Genomic DNA, 22,381 nt, shown 5'->3' on the forward strand with positions numbered 1-22,381 from the left:
TGTTCAGCCATCGCCAGGAAAGCAGGGCTCCATCACGTGTAACGGTGACTTGGGAAGACAAACGCCATAACTCTGAACATCCTCCCTTCCTCCTTCTTTCCCCAGCTTTATATGCTGAGTGCAGCATCATATGGTATGGAATAGGCCTTTGGGCAGTTGGGGTCAGCTGTCCCGGCTGTGCCCCCTCCCAGCTGCTTGTGCACCCCCAGCCTATGTGCTGGCCAGGCACCATGAGAAACAGAGAAGACCTTGACACTGTGCAAGCCTGGCTCAGCAATAGCTAAAACATGGGTGTGTTACCAACACTGTTTTGGTCGCAAATCCAAAACACAGAACCATATAAGCTATTATTAAAGAAAGTTAGCTCTAGCCCAGCCAAAACCAGTACAGTACTTTTGAAAAACTTTTTGCCGGCATTTTCCTAAACTTCTTGCTCCTTGGGGAATCTGTGAGCAACTCAAGCTTTCATGGCTCTTAAACAGGACAGAAACAATCCTGTTAGCAGGTCACTGACATAAGTGGAGCACGGATTTGGAAAGCAGTTTCGGAGAGTCCCTCTCCATTGTAAGCAGTACAGAAAATCAATACTTGGGATCGACCTAAAGAATGAGGATTGTTGCTTAGTTACTTTAAATCATGTTTGGGGAAAAAGAGAGTGAGAGAGACGTGCACACAAATGGAGGTGCCGCTGCTAAGGTTCAGGGCAAAATGGATTGAAGAGGGAAGTCCGAGACCGTGATAAAAATCACTGAGAAGAAAGAAGAAAAAGATAAGAGGCTGGTTAATGATTGTAGTTTCCGGGGCCACCTGCCCTCAGCAGAGAGGTGGGATGAGGGAAATCCCCCATCAACAGAGGCCTTGCAGAGAGGAGATGCATCTGCTTCTGTTATCCATGAGAAAATTGGGTTTTCACAACCGATCACAGACTAGAGGGAAGTTCAGTCCTTTGTAGTGAGGGAAACACACGTTGGAAGAGGATCCACGAGAAGTTATTTTCCTTTCTGAAGTGGTTTGTGGGATGGAGAGCTGTGAGCCCCTGGGGGAAGAGAAACCAAACCGGGGTCTTGTCAGGTACCTCTGCGAGGCAGCTTCCAGCTCTGAGCTCTTCACCCGAGGAGGTATGCACCACGGAGTCTATCTATGCCAGGTAAAGGGACACAGGCTGGGAAAAAGGAACTGAGCAGACGGGATCAGGGCTTTCTGCCTATAAATGCTGATTGTGGGCACAGGAATCTTTGAGATTTTCTGCCAGGTCTGGGTCTTTACACAAGAAAGCATATAGAACTCTTTTATTTACACACTAGTTTTAAATTTCAAAGAAATGCATGCATTTTTCTGGGGTTTATGCTACAGTATCAGGAACTTTAGCTGTGATTTGCCTCAAAAAGTGTGAGACGTTTATAGGACCCTCAGGAGCCCTGCATACAGTTACGCGCTGGTGGCTCTGTACGTGATCCCAACAGCACTGCTGCTGGAAGATGCTGTAACAGGGACAGTCTTCCCTGCAGCTCATTCTCCAGGTCCTGAGAAATCCAAACTTAATCCATGCCTGCACTAGGACCTTCCCTCCACACACATGCATACACACACTTCCTCCACTGTAATGGCGGCCCTTAAGTCTGCTCGCCCATGTTTAGTAGATCACTGCCGGAGGGCAGGGAAGTAATCTAACCTTAAAAACAAGGATGCAGGGACACACGCAGCCTGCAGCAACCTGCCGCAACCTGCCCACAGTCACAAGTATCACTGTCAAAGTCTGTATCTCAGAAGTTCCTTGCGCCATCTTCCGTTTGGGCTATACCTCTGGCTGATGCCGGGTTCCTCTGGAGTTCCCTGGTGGGTTCGTTACACCCTTTTCCACCCTTCTGGATCCTCCGTAACAGAGAGAGGGGTGACACCGTGCTGGGTGTGGGAGAGGGGCAGCAGTGAAAGCGTTAAGGCTGGGCAGGCAGAGCTGGAAGCAGCTCCTGCACTGGAATTTGGAGGAGTGGAGTTGCTGCCTTGGCACCAGCCCAGCTGGCGGAGAGGCCCCAAGCCCAGCCGGGTCGGGAGAGCTAATGCGGAGCACGTCCTCCTGGCCGCTGTGCCAAGGCCGACAGGGAGCTGCAGTGAGCGCGCTGGAGACCCTGGTGCTCGGCGCGGTTAAACAGCAGGCACTTGCCTTGACTGCCTTCGCCCGGGTCTGCTGCGAGCTGTCAGCACGCTGCTCCCTCTCCCCGGGCTTGGCTGCCTTGAGAGTATTTCCCTCTGCTTGCAAAGCAAGCAAAAGTTAATAGTTTTAGATAGTTACCATGGGGATATGTTGAAGTGGAGCTCACATCCACTCCTGGACTCGCCATCTGTTGCGTGCATTACACAGCCCGACCGTGTTGCTGAAGAGACCGGAGCATGCCGGCAGGGCCTGGCCTGCCCTTGCCTGGGTGCTGTGCTGGCCGCGGTAACTCCAGGAGGTAATGGAGGCACAAAATGCTGACCCTGGATAGAAAGTTCATGAAGTTCTTCATCTCTCGCCACCGTTGCTGCCATGTGATTTATTGGTTAATAGCTTGGTGTCTTCGAGTGATGATGATGATGATCAGATGCTAGATTTTCTGCCCATGGGTGAAGGTAATGTGTATTTTATGACTTTTCTTTATTTTTTATGTTACTTGGTTTCTCTTCTTCTTATGGGGCGAGAACACAGCGGTGGGTGGAGGTGCTTCAGGGTAACGCTCAGGTGATCTCCTGTGCTTTACTGCCTGGAGGAGACAGAAAAATATTAATTACTGTCACTTCAGGACTGAGCTGGGATTTGGAGCTCATACATCAAGCTGGGTGATGTTTGTTTGTGTTGGAGTGGCTGGATTTGGGACCTGACAGGTAGAGCTTATGTACCGACGGTGGGAGAAGGTTACACAAAGAAGTTCAGCATTTTCTCTTTTATCTGCGAGTCTAATACACATGCAGCTGTGGTACCTTGGGGTTGCTGCCTTTGAGACGACTGTCGGAAGATCCCGAGAAAAACTCTTCAGCTGTTTGGAGCACAGAGCCAAGGTGCTTAGCAGTAATCCTGGCTTGGCTCGGATGTGTGTCCTGGAATACACATTGGCTTTGGAGGTCTGGGGGCTTGGACAAGAGCAGCACTGCAGGAGGGTGTGCTGCTCTCCCGACCCTCTTTGGATGCTGACGGTGCCCGTGGTGATTTGCAAACGGCAAATCTGTGGCTCAGCAGGAGCAGTGAATCTGGCATGTCAGAGACCTGATGTTACTGTGTGATGTCTTGGGGCTGGCAAGAGCCTCTGAGAAGAAGCTGACCTGGGAAAGGCAAAGTTTCCACCATCCCCCAGCCTGTCTTTAATACCAGGATCTCGGCCTTCCTCCCAGCTTGACTTTTCCTCATGAGTTTTATTCTAAAATATTCTGAAATATTGCATAATCCAGAGAGTCTGGGTTGTATTCAGGATGTTTCCTTCCCTTTTGCATCCTGCTTCCTGGCGCAAAACAGGGTTTCAAAATCTCAGGACATTACTGAGTCTTCAGGACACTTCTACAGGAGCATCGCTGTTGAAACCTTCCTCTCTTTGGGTAACGCTGGGGTCACCGCTCCATTTCTGCAAGATCTCTGACCAGTAACGATGCTTCTGCTGATGGGACGTGGTGCAAGGCTGTGCATGAAGCTTGTGTAGGCTGAAGGTCTGAGTGCTTTCAGGATGGAATTGGACGAACTCAAGGAAGAGCAGTGGTCCAGGGCTTTTATTTCTGTGGGTCTAAAAGTGTCTGGCTCAGGATGTCCTGAGCCGCTGATTACAAGCAGGGCTGGTGTGTCTGCCTAACCATCCTCTGCTGCCAGGTTTGGAAGCAATGTTAAATAAGCCTAAAGTACGCCCAGTGTAACGATTTATATCTTTAGGAGAGCCACAGGGAGAGCACAGTTTCCCATCTAGATGAAGTGTTTTAAACACTTAGAATTGAGAAGCTTCGCATCGAGGATTTAGGGCTCCACACCTAGTTTCTGCCTGTCACCAGCACACATATGCCAGCCGTTGGCCTTGTAGGGATGCTGATTCTGATGCGGGCAAGTGCCAGAGGAACCAGAACGATCAACCAGACTCGTCTTACAAAGGTCTGTAAAGGCTGTACACGGTTAGTGGGATGGTTGTGATCGGAGCAGCGTATGCGCATATAGGACAAATGGGCCCATTTTGGTGGGATTTTTCACAGTGACGTCGTGGGAGCAAGAACATTACATTATCTTCTTGTGACCTACTGGGTAGTTTCTTCATTTTTTTGTTTCCTCCCCATTTTTTGGAGAGGGGAAGTAAATGCTGTTGAGCCCAGCTCTGACCCTCACTTTGGTGAACAGGTATATGTTGCCACGGCGTGCATTTTTATTGAATCTAGGAACTTCGTACTGAATATACAGCCCCACTTGTTATAAAGATTGGACCTTTTGCGGCTTGTCACAGTTCCCCTCTTGATCTTCGGTATTTTTATAACTCCTGAACAGCTTTAAAAAAAATCAAAAGGTGGAATAAACCGCACCCACCTAGCAATCTCCTTGTTCTTTGTGCGCTGATATGTTGAAGGTGTTCTGCTAATATTTAACCAGGAAGCCAAAGCTAAAAAAAGAGCTTCAGAGAAGATCAGAACACACAGAAACCCCAGGAACAGTCCTGAATAGCCTGAATACGCCAAGAGAACAGAAACATTTTGATTCTCAACATGGGGCTTTGGAAACCCACTGATAATTAACTCCCAGGGGCAGAAGACGTGATCAGTCAATAGATTGACTGTGGTAGCCTCTCATGCCACATATTTTCACTGAATGTATGTCCTTGAGCTAGCTGGATATAAATAGCAGTATAGCCATGCCGTTGCAAACTTACTGCGGCTGTAAATCTGTGAAGAAAGTAGTGACCTCTGTCCTGCTGCAGGTGTAGTTCAGGTTGGCTTGGGCATGCTTGCACAAGCTGAAGTCTTACCCAGGTTGGTTGCTTCCTAAGAACATGTCTCTGGGATTTTCTTGAGGACTGCTACGTAGTCCAGACATGTGTCAGTCATCCCTGGTGCTTTTGGCAGCCCTCTATGGGTACATGCTCTGCTGATGGCCACTCCTGAAGCACTAAGCCTGGAAGAGCTGCAGTATGATGGTTTTCCTGAGGTGTGGAAATGAGTTTATTTATGTTGTCGGTGTCTGTGTCAGGACCAAAGGTGCCAGTTCTGCTCAGGTACCATCTACTGAACAGCTCCAGGGGGTCACAGGTGGGCTCTTGCAGTTGCTGCTGGGGTACTCACGGCGGATAAGGGAAAACAGGGCATGGAGATAAGTCCATGGGCGCTCTCATGCAGGAGGTGATCTCAGCCTAGCTTTGGGGTAATCAAATTAAGCTCGAGTATTGAAGTTCAGATTTTTACTTGATTTTGTTCTGACTTTGCCAATAAATATTGGCATTGCCGTTTCTCTTGGAGCTCCCTGATTGCCTCTGTATGTCTTCTTTCACCTGCTAGTGCATCCCCTCAGTCAGGAGCTTGAGTTTCAACTCTGCTGATGCGTTTCTCACGCTGGAGCTGCCCAGCTCAGTTCTCGTCCCCTTTTTGTAGTTCAGAATTTCTCTGTTTTAATTCCATAGCTGCTTCACAGCTGATTAAAACAACACACTGGTACAACAGCTTTATTTTTGCAGTGGACCGGAGAAGATGAGACTAACAGGGGGATCACAGCAAGCAAGACTCCAGGGCGTGTTGCAGCCAGTTTATTTGCAATAAGAGGTAGTGGGATGGGGACAGGAGGAAAACTGCTGATTTGGGATGTGAAGAAGAGGGTGATTATAGACAAAATTGGCATTTGCTAGTCCTCTGCATTTGAACCATATGCCCCAGTAGGCTCATCGCACCTCCTTATTGTCCGACCTAGTAGCTGGGCTAGGAGGAGCAACTGTGTTCCAGACGGGCTGGGGGAGCTGGTAGCCCCTGTGCTCTTGGCTGCACCTGCAAAGGAGCATCTAAGTGGCCTTGCAGAACTGGACCCAGAGTTAAGTTGTCTGAGCACTGGAGAAATAAAAAACGGTGCTGGCACAGAGACTGCAAGCCAAGGCCACCAGCTTTGTAAAAATGGGCTGCAAAGATTGCTGGACACTGGCTCATACAGCGGGTATTTCTCTAAGGGTGATGAGGTTACAGCGCTGTTGCAGTATGGGCTGTAATTCCATTGAGGGCTTCCTGTGCAATCCAGATATGCATGCTAAATTCCTTGAATCAGCCCCACTGTCCAAAACCGCCATTTTTCTCTGTGGTGTAAATGCCTGTGCCAGGTCCATTCCCAGCATGGTCTTTCTGGTCTTTTGCTTTGCCTTCTGGGAGCTGGAAGAGGGGATGGCAGGGAAAAGGGGCTGAAGAAGCAGGGAATGGTCTGTCCCTACAAGCCCCAGCCGTATAATTGGCAGTGCGAGGCGTTTATCGCTGGTTGTGCAGATGTTCCACAGCAAACGTGCTGAAAGATGGGGGGCTTATGAGCTGTTATTCGGGAAGAAGCTTGCTTGGCTGCTCCAGTGGTGGCAGGCATGATGCCGTTTTCCCTTATACAAATGCTAGCCTTTGCAATATTTTATAAAAAAGATGCGTAACTCAGTTTACCCATTCATTTTATAATGCTACCCAGTAGATACAAAGCAGTTAATTTCTTTCCTGTATGGGGGAGAAATTAAGACCTGGGGCTTGGGACTAAGTAAATCTGTGTGCTCAGCACTAAACTGAAAATTACTTTTGCTGAGGACAGTGATTTGGGCATCCTTGCTCTTCACAGCTCTGTCACTGTCTTTGTCTCTGATCATGAGCCAGTCACTTAGCTCTGTTTATTTTGCCATCAGCAGAATGGGGACTGTGCTGACCCCCAGGGCATTTTGATGAATAAGTCTATTGTGGAGCACATCTGTAACACTTGTTGTGTGGGGTCTCAAAGCACTTTCCCCCTGCACTGAGAAATAACTGCACATGTATGTTTATACTCTAAAAAGCATCAATAACTGCTAAGTAATAATAAGAGTTACTGTCTCTGAAATTACGCTGGAAACTGGTTAAAAACATTAAAAGATATTTTGCATTGTATGCTAAGCAGAAAAGCCAAAGCAGTGGGAAGGAACTCTTAAAAATGCTCAATCTGATCAAAGAGTTTTCTTAATAGGGTCAGTGAAGGGCAGACTCGGGGTGGCTCTCGACATGCAGCGTGGCAAGGCAGAGCTTAGCCCTGGCTGAAGGTATTCCCGGAAAGGCTGGAACTCTGCGGAAACGAGAAGCCAGAGATCAGCTGCAGATTTGGGGGCTTTTTGCTTGATTTTAACCAGTGTAATGAGGATTTCTATTCGGTTGGTTTCTACCGTGACATCCAACATCCTGATCTCTCATTTTTCCAAAGTAGAATCTTTTTTCCTGGCTCTTTCTGGCCACTGCTGTGCTTTGAACTGATGTTCTTGTGCAGTGAACGTTACAGCCCAAATTCTTCCTCCTGAAGGAGCACCAGGCAGCTCAGAGCTCGTCATTTTGCCTCTGAAGGTAGAAGTGGTTTTCTCCACACTCATTGCTTTATATTTATTGGTGTGATGGTCACCTGCTGTTTTCTTGCCCTGAAACTCAGTCTCCTAGTTTCTCTCTGGAGCTGCTCATGGGCTGCCACCGTCCTGTCTACCCTGGGAAGTGAATCATGAGAAAACTTTCTCACCTCGCTTATCCCCTCAACAGGTCACTCATGAATACGTTGAGCAGTGCAGATCCTGCTGCGGATCCCTGTGCACGTAGACCTCTTTCCTCCGCAAGAATGACTGTTTGCTCCTACCTCTTCTAACCCTTGATTTATCCCTGTAGAAACCTTCCTTCTTATCCCATGGCTCTTTAGTTTTTATAAAAGCCTTTGGTGAGGATCTTGGAAGCTTTGTGGAAAGGCAGGTAGGCTGTGTCACATGCGTCCGTGTGGTCGCTGACTAGTCCAGACCTTTCCATGTTCGCAAGGCCGGGTTTTTGTTACAGAAGCTGTATTGACTCTGCCCAAGTAGGTCAGATTCCTCTTGGGGGACGTGTTATTGGATAAAGCCTCAGTTTTGTTTCGGAGAATGTTTTAGCCGGATGCACTTTCTACTTGGGTAAAATTAGCTACTTGGGTTTAACAAATGTCTGGGTGATGGGCAGACAGTGATGCACAGAAGGGCAGCCTTGGTGCTGCAGGGGTCTCTTTGGGTTGGGAGGTCTGGGGTTTGGTTTGTGTAAGCAGATCCTGCAGGTCCAGAATAGAGGTTTTCTGGTCTTCAGCTCCAGCAGTGTCGACTGCAATCTTCAGTTGTTCTTTTTCGCATATCCATGTGTGGTTATAATTAGAGGTAGGACACTTGGGACGTTTTGCAATACTGTTATTGGTCTGGCACTTCAGGCAAGTCACTAAACCTCCGGCTGTCAGTGTGTTGCCCAGCATCTCTGAGATGTGTTGCAAGGTGTAGTGAACTCCTGGGAAGGTTTTTAAGATCCCTGCCTGCACTGCCTTTGGAAGGTGCCAAGTGTAATTACCAATATGGTTTAGGGCACACAGGAATGCTGCCTTGAGAACTGTAAATGTAAGACTTGTGCAAAAAGCAAATAGCAGTTGCCGGTGTCACTGTGACTCTTGAGATTTTTTTTTTTTTTAGTTGTTTTATTTTTGTAAATAAAAACATATTTTTGTAATACGATATTTTTGTAAATAAAACAACCGTAAAAATGCCACATCTTGTGCCAGTGGGATGTACAGTGGCATCTGCAGTGCACAGAGCTCATCCAAGCGCATGCAAACAATTAAAATAAGAAAATTGCTGCGCCAGACCATGCAGATTTTTAAGCCTTTAAGAAATGGGACACTCATGATGAATGTTCAGAGCCTTTCTCAGGTTCAACAAATGCATAAGACATTGCTTTAGTTTTAAGCTCTTCTTCATGTGCCTATGGATGTCCTGCCCAAAAACAGACATTGAAATGCAGCCTGATAGTCAGGACAAGCAGGACGGAGAAAGTTTTAGGGACCATGGTTTTGCATTTTTGTGCGTGCTGCTGTGTAACCACTGGCCAGTGAGGTCTGGGAGGGGATCGGTGGATAAAGCACCTCATGTCTTCCAGCGAAGTCAACAGCAAGTTTCAGTAGTCGAAAGCTGAAACTAGACAAATCTTGTGTAAAAAGAAAATGCATCTTTGGGAGTTAAGATAACTGATCATGAGAACATCTAGAACATTCCGAATCATGCAGCGCTTGGATCCTCTTGCTGTATTATTGTATTATATATATCCTCTGATCTCTCAGCCTTAGCTCAAGCAGACGTTTTAGGCTGGAGAGCAGGAATCTCTGCAGGAAATACTGAATTACCAGAATAATTTCATTCTGACTTCTAAATTCCGGGATTTGGAGGATTGTTCTTAATCCCTGTCCTTGCAAGGAGACCACATCTCCCACCCACGCTCTGACCTTTTTTCCTGTGTTATGTCTGCCTAGCCTGCTGAGAGCTCAGGACATACCAAGTCTTGAGCCTTCCCAGAGCCTGTATATATGTCCCAGTCGTGCTCATGGTGGCCAGTGATGATGGTCTCTGCTTTGGGAAGAATCACAAAGGTTTGAAGCTTTCACATCTTACTCTCGGACAGGCACTGAACTCAGGTTCCTGTCCGGCTCCAGCCTTCGGGATGTCTAGGTTTGAACTGCTGCATCCAGGGAAGATTCAGCCAGATCTCAACAAGATTTCTGTTCTCTGGCAAATTTGCTTATCTTAAATGGTTGAGTCATGCTTCTGACCGTGCAGTGCTGAAGATGGGACAAGGGGCAGCTGGAGCACCAAAGAACCACTGGACGGGTGGCCTACAGGGCATTCTTCATAGGTGCTTTAAAATGGATATGGATGGCGTTTTCAGTCTTCTCAGAAACCACCCCTCTGTTTTGGGACACTGTAATGGTCATTACTGATATCTCTAGAGAGAAGGGGTGTGAGCTATGGCTGCATCTGAGAGTACAGTAGCCCTTAGCACGTAAAATGAAGATTTCGGGTTTTGTGGTCCAGCAGCTGTTAGTAAATGCAGACTGAGAGAAAGGTAGGAAACCGTTCTCCATCTTCAACTCTTCTGTTCTGTATTTTCGTACATGTTTTGGCTTTGTTATTCTTATCCCAAGGACATAGTTTTGTCTTCTTCAAGCTGTGACAAGCCTGAGATAAGCTGGTGAGTGACAAATGCTGCTTTCTAGTATTGGCTAACCCTCAAAGCGTGGACGGCAACTTTGCAGAGTCTTCTGTAAATAATAGTTTGAGTCACAGTGTGGTGGGCAGCTGCAGGTCCCGCTGGTGCCGTGTGTCAACTGGCAAGGATTATTTTGGCATTAGGAAATAGAGTCTAAAGTCTTGAATTCTCTGTCAGTTCTCATTGTTTCTGCAGGAAGCCCGGAACTCTTTTTTAAACTAATCCTTTGGTGATTAATAGCCTAGTCAGTAGTGCCCATCTTTTCTTTGGCTCTGAGTTCAGCAATGTTTGATCCTGCATCTTTCGGGTGATGTTTCTCACTGCAGCCAAACTGATCCGATTCCAGTCAGCCCAACAAGGAGCTGGCCCATTCCTCCGTGTTGTCCGCTCTTGTGCTGACCCGGATGCCTGTATGACCCAAAACAAGACAGTTCAGCCAGCAGAAAACTTTCGTTGATTAGTTTTCTGTTCCATTAATGAGCTGAAATGATTAACCACAAGTTCAGATCACAGAATTCATGTCAGAAGGGATCTCTGGAGGTTGCATGGCCCAACTCCCTGCCTAAGGCAAGGCCAGCTTTGGATTTGCGTTAGGTTGCTCAGAGCTCATGTGAGCACCAAAGCTGTGGGCCAGAGAGATGCTGCTTTTCTCAGCAACAGCAAACTGTTGATTTTTTAAGTAAGAGGGTCCCACTTGGTTTTCTGAAAATTTGGCTTTGGCTCTTCTTGGTAGCTCACTGTGAGGTGAAGACAGTGGTACAAGGAAGAAGGTGGGGATGTCCCTGGCAGATGCTCACTGTTGCGCTGGCACCATCACCAGCTGAATAAGACACAGTAAATTGGAACTTTTGGCAGGGCACAGCTGGGCACAGCTGTTACCGCTGCCGGAGCTCGGCGGGTGTTGGGGTGGGTGTGAGCAGGACTGAGCCCTCTGCACCGCTGCTTCCTGCAGCAATCCTGTGCTTCTTGACCATGTCCTTGTAACATCAGGGGCTGAAATCCTGAAGGAAAGTAATAGGCACCTGGGAAAAACTTTAGGCTCCTTTAAGAAGCATCCCTTCACTGCAAGTGTTTATAAATGCCTCTGTGACGAGGCAGGAGTGTGGCCAGCCGTAACTCTGTGTTTTTGTGGCTGCGCCGTTGCTGCACGGGCGCAGCTGGTGGGATGGCTCCACTCTGAAGTGGTTGGTGTCTCCTCGTCACACTGGTTGCGTGCAGCTCAACACATCTGGTAGGGGCAAGAGAAATGAATTAGCACGGGCAGGTGCTTTCTCAGATTCTGGTTAAAATCAAACAAAAAGTCAGGCAAGTCTGCTGAATGGTGTTGAATCGTGGGATGATAAGACTTTGTTTCATTAAATTGCTCTGGGTCAGAGAAATGTCTGTGCATTGTATCAGTCTCATTGAAGCGGTCACAGGAAAAAATATCATTGCATATTCAGCAATGTATTCAGCAATACTGTTAGGCACAAAGCAACAATCTAGGTCATTTTCTGTGTATTTATGCCCTGAACTGGCTGCAGATTTAGATGTAACTTAGCCTGTTTCGTTGAACAGTCTTCTGAGCTGTAGCAGCTCCTCCATCCCTGCGGGAGCTGTGGCTGCGGCAGGGATGTGCTGCCAGGGGCAGCAGGCGCAGTGGAAACTCCTTTGGCGGGGCTGAATGAAATGAGGTTTCCTATCGTGCGGTCTGCCCACACCTAGTTATGTACTTTTATTGCCCTAAAAACAAAGCAGTGATTCTTTTAGCCTGGCAAATTAATGTTACCTGTAATATCTTTACGGCTGAAGTGGATAATAGATCTTTCTAGCATTTATTGTACCAAAAGATGAAATCATTTTTTATTATAAAATTATACAGTGAAAGCTTGCACACCAGGAGTTCACCTGATTATCGGTTGCCTTTTTCCTGGCACTGCGATTTCTCTGCGACATGGTTCCAGCCTGGGAGCCAAGGTTGGAGTTCAGCTGCTCTGCCTACTGCATCCCAACTTCCCAAATGCACCATTTCTGTGGGTTTTTCACTAGTAAAACTGAGGTTGTGTGTTTGCTTCACAGCTTGTCTGTAGAAACCTCAATTTCTCTTCCAGGTTAGAGAAACCTCGTTGCAGCACAGCTTGGTTTAGACACTTAGCATTGGTGCAGACTGCGAACAAAATGCCCCTGCGTTGTTTTACACACCCCTTTGATGTTTAAGAGTTTCTTTGAAGTATGGAGTGTCTTACCTGTGTTCATCCTTGTTCTATCAACTTGTGGGATTCTAGTAAATCCTATAATACAAATATTTCTCCGCTGAGATCAGCCGTGCACACATAAGGCTGAAGGCACAGCGATTCAGTGATCAGTGCCTGTCCTATCTCTGCCATTCCTCTCTGCTAGTGCAGCTCGGTGCCAGATGTCACCTGTAGCAGGTGACACTCACTGTCCTGGAAAACCATCAACTGTAAGAAGCACTTTAGCTATCACATTCCTTTTCTTGCCAGCAAAGTAGTTTTGCCGTTAATACTAACATCTCAAACAAGGAGTAGATTCTACCGTGATTCTCTGTATCTGCCTGACACAAAAAAAGACATTACTTGGGAAGTTAGATCCCTGAATGACTGCGTACTTCTCCCTGGCATCTGGTACAGAATGCTAATGCACAAGAGCAAGAATATAAAATTAAAACTAAAAAAAAAATTGAGGGCAGCAGAAATCTTGCCCTGCCCACGTGACAGGCACGTGTTATTTGCACTGGTGCAAAGTGAGGTTAGGGTGGATGTAAACCCCCCGAAGACAACTGCAGGACATTCTTCACTTCACTTGTGCAGGTTACTCATAGAAACACCCAGGAGCTCAGTGCGATAGGGCAGGGACAGCAGAGTGCATCATCTCCCAGCAGCGAGTGGAAGCGTACGCAAGATTTGCCAGTGGCAGCAGTGATTGCCGGCAGCAGGAGGAGTGGCACCCGGTGTTCCTGGCCCTTCTCTGTGGTAGCTGCTGACCTCTGCATCCTAAACGTGCCCCGGCCAGGCAGCCTCGTGTGACACTGAGCTGGCAGCTGGGGGTCAGCTCCGTCTGCCCTCCTGCCCTCTGCACGGCCACCTTTGGCACTGCCAGTGAGGCAGAACTGCCTGCGCGGCTGGAGGCTGGGAGTCCCGATGGCAGCTTGGACCTGGAGGAGTGCCTGGGCAGCGCATCCGCCTGCATGAAGTCATCTAGTCCTGCCGTGAGATAACACCAGTCCTGGTTTTGAGCTGCCTGAATGAACCATTCGCTCAGGTTTTCTTGGACCTGGCACCCAGGTTCGGGCCCAGTCTCCCCTTGGAGAGCACAGGGTACCCCAGAGTCGAAGCTGGTGAATGGAGTCAGACCAGAAGAGCAAAGCAGGATCCTCCACCTCCAGTGGCTCCTTCACGTAAGGCCAAAAGAAGCTGCCACTGATGGGACCTTATACAGATCTCCCCATACCAGCCATGCCATTTCCTCAGTCTGTGCTTTGGTTAGCAGTGAAGTAGTTAACAGAGCTGTCAGCTCACTACCCTACGCCTGAAGTATCTCCTGACTCGGGGCTTGCTGCTGTCACCTCACAGCCCACTGATCTTCTCCAGACCCTTGGAAAGTTGGACCCGTCTCAGTTTGCTGCTTCTCAGCTGTTGGCAGGAAACGGTGCCTTTGTGCCGAGGGAATAAGTCCTTGCTCACTATAACTGCTCATAAAACCCTCGTTAGAAAAACCTTAAAAATCTCTTTATATGCCCACAGTTGTGCCACTGTTAGGGCTGCATGCCATCCTGGTATCAATCTTTTAGTGCACAGTGTTTCCTTTGCCAAGATTTTCTTCTTAACTGTAAAGCTCCTCACTTCAAGAGTGGTTGTTCTTTTTCTAATTCAGAGCTCTCATGTTGAACACACAGCGTGGTTTCCAGGTCTGAGAAACAAGACATCCTAAAGCTCACCGTGCATTTTTCAAAATCTAGGAGGGTTTTATTTTGTTTCTTTTTAGCAGAAATTTAAATTTAAAGGAAACATTGGTCTGCTGAGCTGGTCCAGTTCATCTCTAGCCTTTAGCAAGACTTGGGAAAGATGAATGACCAAATTCAGGGGATTTGTGGGCAAATACACCAGAAACCTGGTTTTGTCAAGGAAAGCGTGAGAAGATAAGAAGGAACTGACCATGTGCTGGCACTTCGCTTACCTCTGGCAGTACGTGAGAGGAGCAGGTCTGCTACTGGGATGAGCTATTACTCAGGGACAGGAGCAATAATCCTTGCAGGCATCAAGGATGGAGCTGGTACCTTCCGCTGCAGTCCACTGGTAATTTAGGAACAGAGTAAATTTGACTTCTGCCTTGAGAGAGGGGATTTCCAGCACAGCACTGGTTCTGTGACTGTCAGGCAGGTCTTGACTGATCCTTCCCCTAGGAATGCTTTCAGTGCATTTTACATGATCACTGGCAGGTCACCACTTGCAGAAGGAAGAGGTGTAGGTGCCAGTTATTTTCAGGAAGGAAGGTATGGCTGAAAACGTGATCCTTCTGGATTTCAGCCCATCCAGGCTAAGCCACAGTGTCCCACAGCTCGAGTGCTGAACCAAGGATCAGTGCGTTTGGTTTTCTGGCATGGAGAGCAGTAGCCTCCATTCAGGGGGCTGTAAATACTCCAGGTTTTTCCATGTGACACTGTTTAAAGATGGAGGCTGCTCTTGTTTTGATTCTCGCCTGATTTAATTACATTTGCTTTTTCTCTTTTTATTTCAGTTGTGATTCCAAAGAGCCCTTTACCTGCCTCCGAAGTAAACTCGGAGAAACCTAGCATGCACAGTAGCACAAAGACTGTTTTGGGGCATCAACAAGGGCAAAGGCGTCGCAAAACAGGGAAGAAGCGTGGTCGAACGACCAAAGCGCTAATCCATCACCCCATGCCTACACCCTCCAAGTCAGTGGAGCCTTTGAAATTCCCCAGAAAGAGAGGCCCCAAGCCTGGCAGTAAGGTAAAAGCTGATGCTGATGCAGGCGGGTGAAAAGCAGGTGCTGCAAGTTCTGCCATGGGATGGTGCATGCGTGTGTTTGTGCACGTTTGTCTCAGCCTCTGGCTGTGTGACTGCAGCAAGTAGGAGACCAAAGGGGTATGTGGGCTGGGAATATCCCTCAAAGTCCAGCCCCAGAGCTGTAGAGAATGTCTGTGTCCTAAAGATCATTTCCATCAAGAAACTGTGTCTTTGGAGCTGCATTAGCTGTGAAGTAGCATGGCAGATGCTGTGATCGTGACAGGATGGCCAAATCGTGGAATAAGCTCTTCCATCCATCGTGTGTAGCTAGTCTAAGTCAAGCAGAGGTGGCAGATCTCAGGCTTGTTATTTTTTCAGGATTGTGGTTTATAAAATACACACGTATTGATTACTAGGTTCTTGAGACTCCCCGTCATCACCATCAGAAGTGTGCCATGTTCCACAGTGCCTTGTCTGTTGGATGCAAAGGAGAGAGTGTAGTGATCATGGGTGGTAAAGGAGAGCAGGGATAAAAGGAGAAATATCTCCTCTTTTTCTGCAGAGGAAACCTAGGACATTGCTGAACCCAGCACCCACCTCTCCAACAACCAGTACCCCAGAACCAGACACAAGCACTGTGCCTCAGGACGCTGCTACAATCCCCAGCTCTGCCATGCAGGCTCCCACAGGTAAGGGTCTCGAACCACATTCTTGACAAGATTGCACAGTTAGGAGCTGCATCAGTCAGAAAGCGACACACCGAGATACTCCCATTTCTTCCTAAACCCAAACACCAGCAAACGTTACAATTCCAGAAAGGCTGGCCTAACAGAGAGCGTGTCGGGAGTAAAGAGAGGCACGTGAGTTCACATCAGCTGTTTGTTTATCTCGCTGTCCATTTTGGAAATAGTGAAGTCGTAGGAAGATTTGCAAATCCATCTCGTCAGTGCAGGGACCCCTTTCGCTGAGTTACCACGTGCATGCTAGTGACTCTGCAGCTCTCGAAGGGCACTTCTCATGGCCCATCGTGCCCAGAGGCAGTACTGTGTGCAGCACCTCTTGTGAGGCCAGAGCGCAAGCTCTCCCAAACCATGCCAGACACAGCTGCTGAAGCTACAGCAAGAAGCAGAACAACTGCTGAACGACAGTGGCAATAATCTGTTCAGCTTCAGCCAGGATATTGAGGCAAACAGGGACAAGAGGCAGCAGGGGAGGAGTAGGAGCGGTAGTGCAGAGTATATGCTCTGCTACAGTTGTGAGATGTAGCTGAAGATGAATCTGGGCAGGAAAGTCTAATGCAAAGCTGCTTTTTATATGTTCGGTCAAGCACTGGATATGGGCTGAGCCCTCTGTTTCACCAGAACATTATTGGCCAATTTTCAGAGGAACCTAAAGAACCCAATTTCCCTAAAAAGCAAGGGCTGTGTTCCTTCATCTCCTTTGAACATCGCAGCCACCTCACCTGGCTGGCTTGGGACCCACTTTGCAGCCTGCATTTGGGAGCCTGAGTGCTGGGGAAAGTGTAGGAGAAACAGCAACAGCCTCGAAGGTGAGTGTGAGGCAGGAAGATTTTGGAGGTGATTCCCCTCTATAAGTGGCTCCGCTGTTAGGATGCGGACAGGCAGTCGTGGTGGCTTCCCCTTTGTGAGTGATTTGACAGTCTTAAAATCTCAGCATCTCTCAGGCTGGATTTTAGGCATCTGTTTCCTGCTTTCTTGAGTGGGTTAATGGCAAACACGTTTCTCATCTTGGCAGTTTGCATTTACTTGAACAAGAACGGCAGCACTGGGCCCCACCTAGACAAGAAGAAAGTTCAGCAGCTGCCGGACCATTTTGGACCAGCTCGAGCTTCTGTTGTCCTGCAGCAAGCAGTACAGGCCTGCATTGATTGCGCTTATCATCAGAAAACAGTCTTCTCCTTCTTAAAACAAGGCCACGGGGGAGAGGTCATCTCAGGTGAGAACCGGCCTGCAGCACTTTGCCTTCAGAGATGTCATTGCAAGAATTCGCTCATTGGAAGATGTCTCTCCTGAAGCTTGGTGCAGTCATGGGCCAGGGGCAGACAGAAGATTTCTGTCTTCTCTTTCTTGCCAAACATCTGTGTCAGTGAAGCAACAGCTAGCGGCTGACTCAGAGCAGAGCAGTTAGCGTGGCCTCCAGGCACAGCTGCTGGAGAAGGCAGCGTGCAGCCCTGGTAGCAGCCTGGGCAGCGTTATGCTTCACCTATCGTCCCCCAGCACTCCTGAGCCCCCAGGAGGAGGCGGAACGGGTGGGATTTTCAGAACTCCTGACGGAAAGACAAGAAATACCCCGGTTTTTAATTTTGCTTTTAAGCCCGTGTTTACCCGGATGCTGGGAGTGCAGGCCCCTCCTTGAATGCCTTTCCATTCCCTCGAACGCACTTCTCGGGCGCTGCAGCCCTGTACCTGATGCTGGGTGCAGCAGACTGGTTTTAGCCTGTCCCAGGGAAGCGAGCTCGCCAGCGCTCAGCCAGCGGAAGGCAGTGGCTTTTGTTTGCTCTAGTCTAGACCAGCGATGCTGAGATACAGAAGCTGGCTGTGCAGCCCTGGGCGTAGTCTCCTGCCTTTGCTGGGGGTTTACGTGTTGGGCTCTGTTTGTTTCTGTCTCCAGCTGTGTTTGATCGGGAACAGCACACTCTGAACCTGCCAGCAGTAAACAGTATCACCTACGTCCTCCGCTTCCTGGAGAAGCTCTGCCACAATCTTCGCAGTGACAACCTCTTTGGGAACCAGCCTTTCACTCAGAACAGCCACATGCAGCGCTCACACGAGTACGACCACGACAGGTATCTACCAGGTAGGAGCTGGGGCGGGGGCGGCATTGTAGGGACCCCAGATGCTCCGTGCCTTAACCCAGATTTTATCTTTATCTCAGGAGGCAGGCGTGTGTTTCAGAGCCCTCTCTGCAGGGTTCATTGCATCATACCTAGTGTCATGCACATGCCCACAGGGCTCTTTTTTGCACAGGATTCAAGTTGCTGTATTTTCTGCCTGTCGGTCTGATTTCCATCTCTGCCTGTAGGTTTCCGCTCATCCGTGCTGTCCTCTTGTCTTCCCTCCTCTCCTTGTCCCCCAGTCCTTCCCGCTTCCTGTAATCTGATTATAGTGACTTCATCCAGTTAGGAATTAAGGTGAAAGACTCTGCATGAGCAATAGAAGAGTGATAACATGTAGCAGGTAAACTGTAATTAGAAATGGAATTAAAACCTAGCAGAGCAGTTTCCACCGTGGCTGTGAATCTGCTGCCAGCAGCCAGCACTTCTAGCCCTTGGTGAAAGCTTAGCCCATTCAGAGATGATGCACGCTGCAGCGATCTGAGGCATAGGTGGCTTTGTTTTTCTTGGCATGACTAACGCTCCACTGCGTTGAAGCAACACCCCTGGCAAGATAGTTCATGCCACGATCCAAATAGTCAGGCTGCAAAATTGCTCTTAAGCGAAAGCAGTGGAAAACAAGAAGACCAGTAGTTTTTCCCAGCAGTACTGTGTAGTGGCAACAACCCCTGGGGTGATAGCTGCCTCCCCAGGCTGGCTGTGGGGCTCTGGGGAAACTACTGCTGTAGGAATGCCAGTTGTGGAGAGGATAAAAGCTATCTGCACCCTCTTTAGGTAGTTGACAAGTGTCTTGTGCTGATCTGCTCTCCGGTCTTGCTTCCCCCTCTACCTTTCTGCCCCCCGAATCAGCAAATAGCTGTCTGAGGTCTTTCCAAAGTTAATCCTTTGGATAATTATGGCTCTGACAAGAAAAGAAAGAATTTCTAATGTAAAAGGATAAGCACTTAGGAAGAACTGTTTAAGGAAAAGTTGCTAAGCGTGAAGCTTAGGGGCAACAGCCTGATGCCACAGTGCTTCATTGCATCTCGCAAAGCACCCATGCTCAGGCGAAGGGATTAGCAATGGTGTAAAGAGCGTGAGGATCTCGGAGTGACTGTCCTCTGCTTCCTCCATGGCTGATCAGCTGCCTGCAGGCTGAGGCCATGCAGAGCCTTGCTGGAGCCAGCAATGCCAGGAGCAGGGAGCTGTGCTGTGCTGGAAGAAGAGGAGCTTTAGGAAGTGGGTTGGCTGCTGTGGCAGGTACAGGAACAGCATGTCTATTTACTGGGACTAGAGGTTACCCCTCTAGGGAACCCCCAATTAGAAGAAATCCCCATGTTTCAGTGTGGAAGTACCCTGTCGACGTGAGATAGAACGAAACCAGAATGGGAGGAAGAGCACCCAGGGTCTGGGCATGGTAGCAGGCTTGGGTGGAGAGGGTCCTGTAGGTCACACACATGGTTTCTAGCCACCATGAGATGTCAGTGGTGTCTGTGCTAAGAGCTGGGGTGCCTGGCAGGGTGGAAGAGTATAAAGAGCAAAGTCGGAATTCAGGGAAACTCAGGCAGAGCACCAGATATGACACAATGCTGAGACCTGCCCATCCTGAACTCTTCATTAGAGTGTTTGCAGGGATTAAAGAAAGGTTAACCACAGTCCAGAGAAGTGATAACACCTAGTCCTGTAGTTCATATTGATGTCTCCGGGATTGTTGGGCATTTTTCTCAAGCACCTGAAAGAAGATGATAAACATTATTATCTACACATTACAATGGCTTCTGGTGAGGGCAAAGAAACAGTACCAGCAATTATGAGAGATTCAGGCTGGTCGTGGAAGAATGAGGATGCAGTTGTACATCAGCTTAAATCACACCAAGTGTCAAGGCTGCCGTGGTCTCAACTTCAGCTCTGTAGTGTCCTGCCTTTTTTTTTCTACAGTACAGGTGCTCGTGTGCCTGAATGGGGCTGGTTCTTCCAGAAAATGATCACTGGTTAGGACTGGGAGCTGGTCTCAATTCCCAGAACAAACTCGCTTTACAGGAGCCCCGCTGTGGATGCCATGGAGAATTCGTTCTTGTGCTTGGGGCAGAAGAAGGAAGGTCTGCAGCAGCTTTTAGGTCAGCTGCATCCTAGCAATCTGTCTTGCTAAGTAAGGCTTAATCATGGAAATAAGGGGAAATAGATCAAGTTGTACATCAGGAAACAGTAGATTTGCAAGAAAACGGGAAGTTGATTGCTATTAATAGGAACAGGGATGGGCTGTGAAATGTTGTGAACAGGTAGATCTGATCTGGAGCCATCTGAAGACATAGGACTGGAGGGACCTTCTGGACCATTGAGCCTTGGGTCCAGTTATTACAGGCACCACAGCATATGGTGTTGCTTTAATTAACTCTGGAGTTGGGGATTTTGCTTTTCCACTGGAGTCTGCTCCAAGTTTTTTTTCTGAATTTTTAGAAACCATGTTGTGGTTTCTAGCCCAAATTTATTCTTGGGCAATTTGGTATCCGTGTCTCCTTGTCTTAACATTGTCTTTTAGATTAACTTAGGTCTCCTTCTGGAAGTAGTTAGAGAGCGGTCGTATCCTTCAGGGGAGCTCGCCTTTTGGCTGCTCTGGTAAGAAAGGCTCTTTGCTCTCCTCATCTAGTGTTGGTTTGAATTAAACTTCATGAGGTGACCACAGTGCCACCCAGCACTCTGGGGAAGAGCTCACGGGGACCTGGTGCCACAGCACTGGCACCACCATGTTCACAAGAAATGTCTCTGGAAGCCTCTTTGCGTCGCTGTATCCTTGTAGCAGGTGATGATCAATCCATCCTGGTCGCATACCTTGTTCTTCTCATCCGTTATTGTCAACTGCAAGTTCCCAGCATGGGACAATGCTTCAGGTGCACATCTGTGTTTTGCTGCTGGATTTACCTCCTTTCTGGTACTCTGTTCTATGTATATATTTTCTGCATAATTTCAAATGCTACTTTAATCTGGCCTGACATGGGAAGACGTCAGCAGATTTCATCAGTGAATCTCTAGAATTTGTGGCAAAGTTATTAATAAAAATATTAAATGACACTGGGCTGAAGAATGATCCTCAAGAAAATTCCTTAGCAATTGCTCTCCAAACTCATGTTCTCCCTCAGTGCTCTGCCGACTGCTTTTCCCCTCAAATCAAATGTTTGTGCATATAATAAGGCTTCTGGTAATCCTCATGTTCTCTGTCTCAGCTGGTGGTTTTCCATATCAAATGCCTTGCTGAATTCCAGGTAACTGAGATTGACCACTCTTCCTTTGTGTGATATTTTCCCATGGTAAGGAAGCTATTGGGTTAGTCTCCTCTGATGAACGCCTACCACAGTATGTGCCATGTGTAATTGCAGTATTTTCCCTACCCTTTCCTTCAGAATCTCTTACAAGCCTTGCGGTACTGCTGAGGTCAGATGTGAGCATTTTGTTGCCAAAATCATTTTTTCACCTTCTTTTTTAAATGTTAGTACCATGTTTCCAGTCACTCTGAGCAGCACATCACTGAGTTTTGTTAGAATTTGCTGCAGCAGACCCAGGGTTTCATGTGCGCCTTCTTTCTTAAGTTACGTTTTGGCTTCCTCTGCACCCTCACATCCCCGGTTTGAGTACATTCAGTTACTTGACTTCCACTTCTTAGTCGATGGTGTATGTTTTCTTTCCTGTGCTGTTTCTTGTATCCTTTGAGCCTTGCCCCGGTGTTCAGCATGGCTGCGACTGGAAGTGAAGGGTGGGATTTCTTTTACTGAACACAGGTGGATGTCACAGCGGCATCGACACCTGAGCTAGTTGTGTAGGCACGCTCTGCAGTCGGGGAGGAGGTACCAGTGCAGTCAGTATCCTAAAGGTACAGCATCCTAAAGCAGAAGCTTTGACTTTGACTTTGACTTGATGAGATGAGGTGAGCAGACTCAACTAATGGTAAGGGCATCCATCCTGACTGCCTTGGGATGGCCAACAGCACAAACCCAGGCATGGGCAGATGTGCTTCTCTTCCTCCCCACCAACATCCCAAGTTAGATGAAGTGAAATATCCCTCAAAGCTGTCCCATCATTTGCAGGCAAGGACAACATTTTTTTATTTTTTTCTCAATCTTTACCTTTCTGCACAGTATCCTCTCTCTCCGTTCCCATGCACTTGTTACTTCTGTAGCTGAAAACGCGGTCTTGTCTTTTCCTTTGCACTGTGTCAGAAGACAGAATGAGTTAAAAAGTTCACTTCGTCCCTGTACTCGCCATCCTCTGAGGTATATGTCTCCATGCTGAGCAGGTCCTTTTCATCTCCAGTAAATGATCTGCTTTTCTCAGCATCCTTCTTGAAGTGAACATTTATCCACTTAGATTTGGG

The 22,381-nt window shown here is 48.0% G+C and overlaps 1 protein-coding gene across 1 annotated transcript in view; it reads left to right on the top strand.

The window, feature by feature from the left end:
* SCMH1 (sex comb on midleg homolog 1 (Drosophila)) overlaps nt 1-22,381 on the top strand; it is a 51,625-nt gene that overhangs the window by 18,587 nt on the left and 10,657 nt on the right. The window contains exons 7-10 of the mRNA XM_009581058.1: nt 14,953-15,185; nt 15,745-15,871; nt 16,938-17,138; nt 17,814-17,999. Of these exons, the coding sequence (XP_009579353.1) occupies nt 14,953-15,185; nt 15,745-15,871; nt 16,938-17,138; nt 17,814-17,999 (747 nt within the window). The remainder of the gene's footprint in view (nt 1-14,952; nt 15,186-15,744; nt 15,872-16,937; nt 17,139-17,813; nt 18,000-22,381) is intronic.

The sequence above is a fragment of the Fulmarus glacialis genome, unplaced genomic scaffold, assembly GCF_000690835.1.
Source record: "Fulmarus glacialis isolate BGI_N327 unplaced genomic scaffold, ASM69083v1 scaffold11887, whole genome shotgun sequence".
Taxonomy (NCBI): Eukaryota; Metazoa; Chordata; class Aves; order Procellariiformes; family Procellariidae; genus Fulmarus; species Fulmarus glacialis.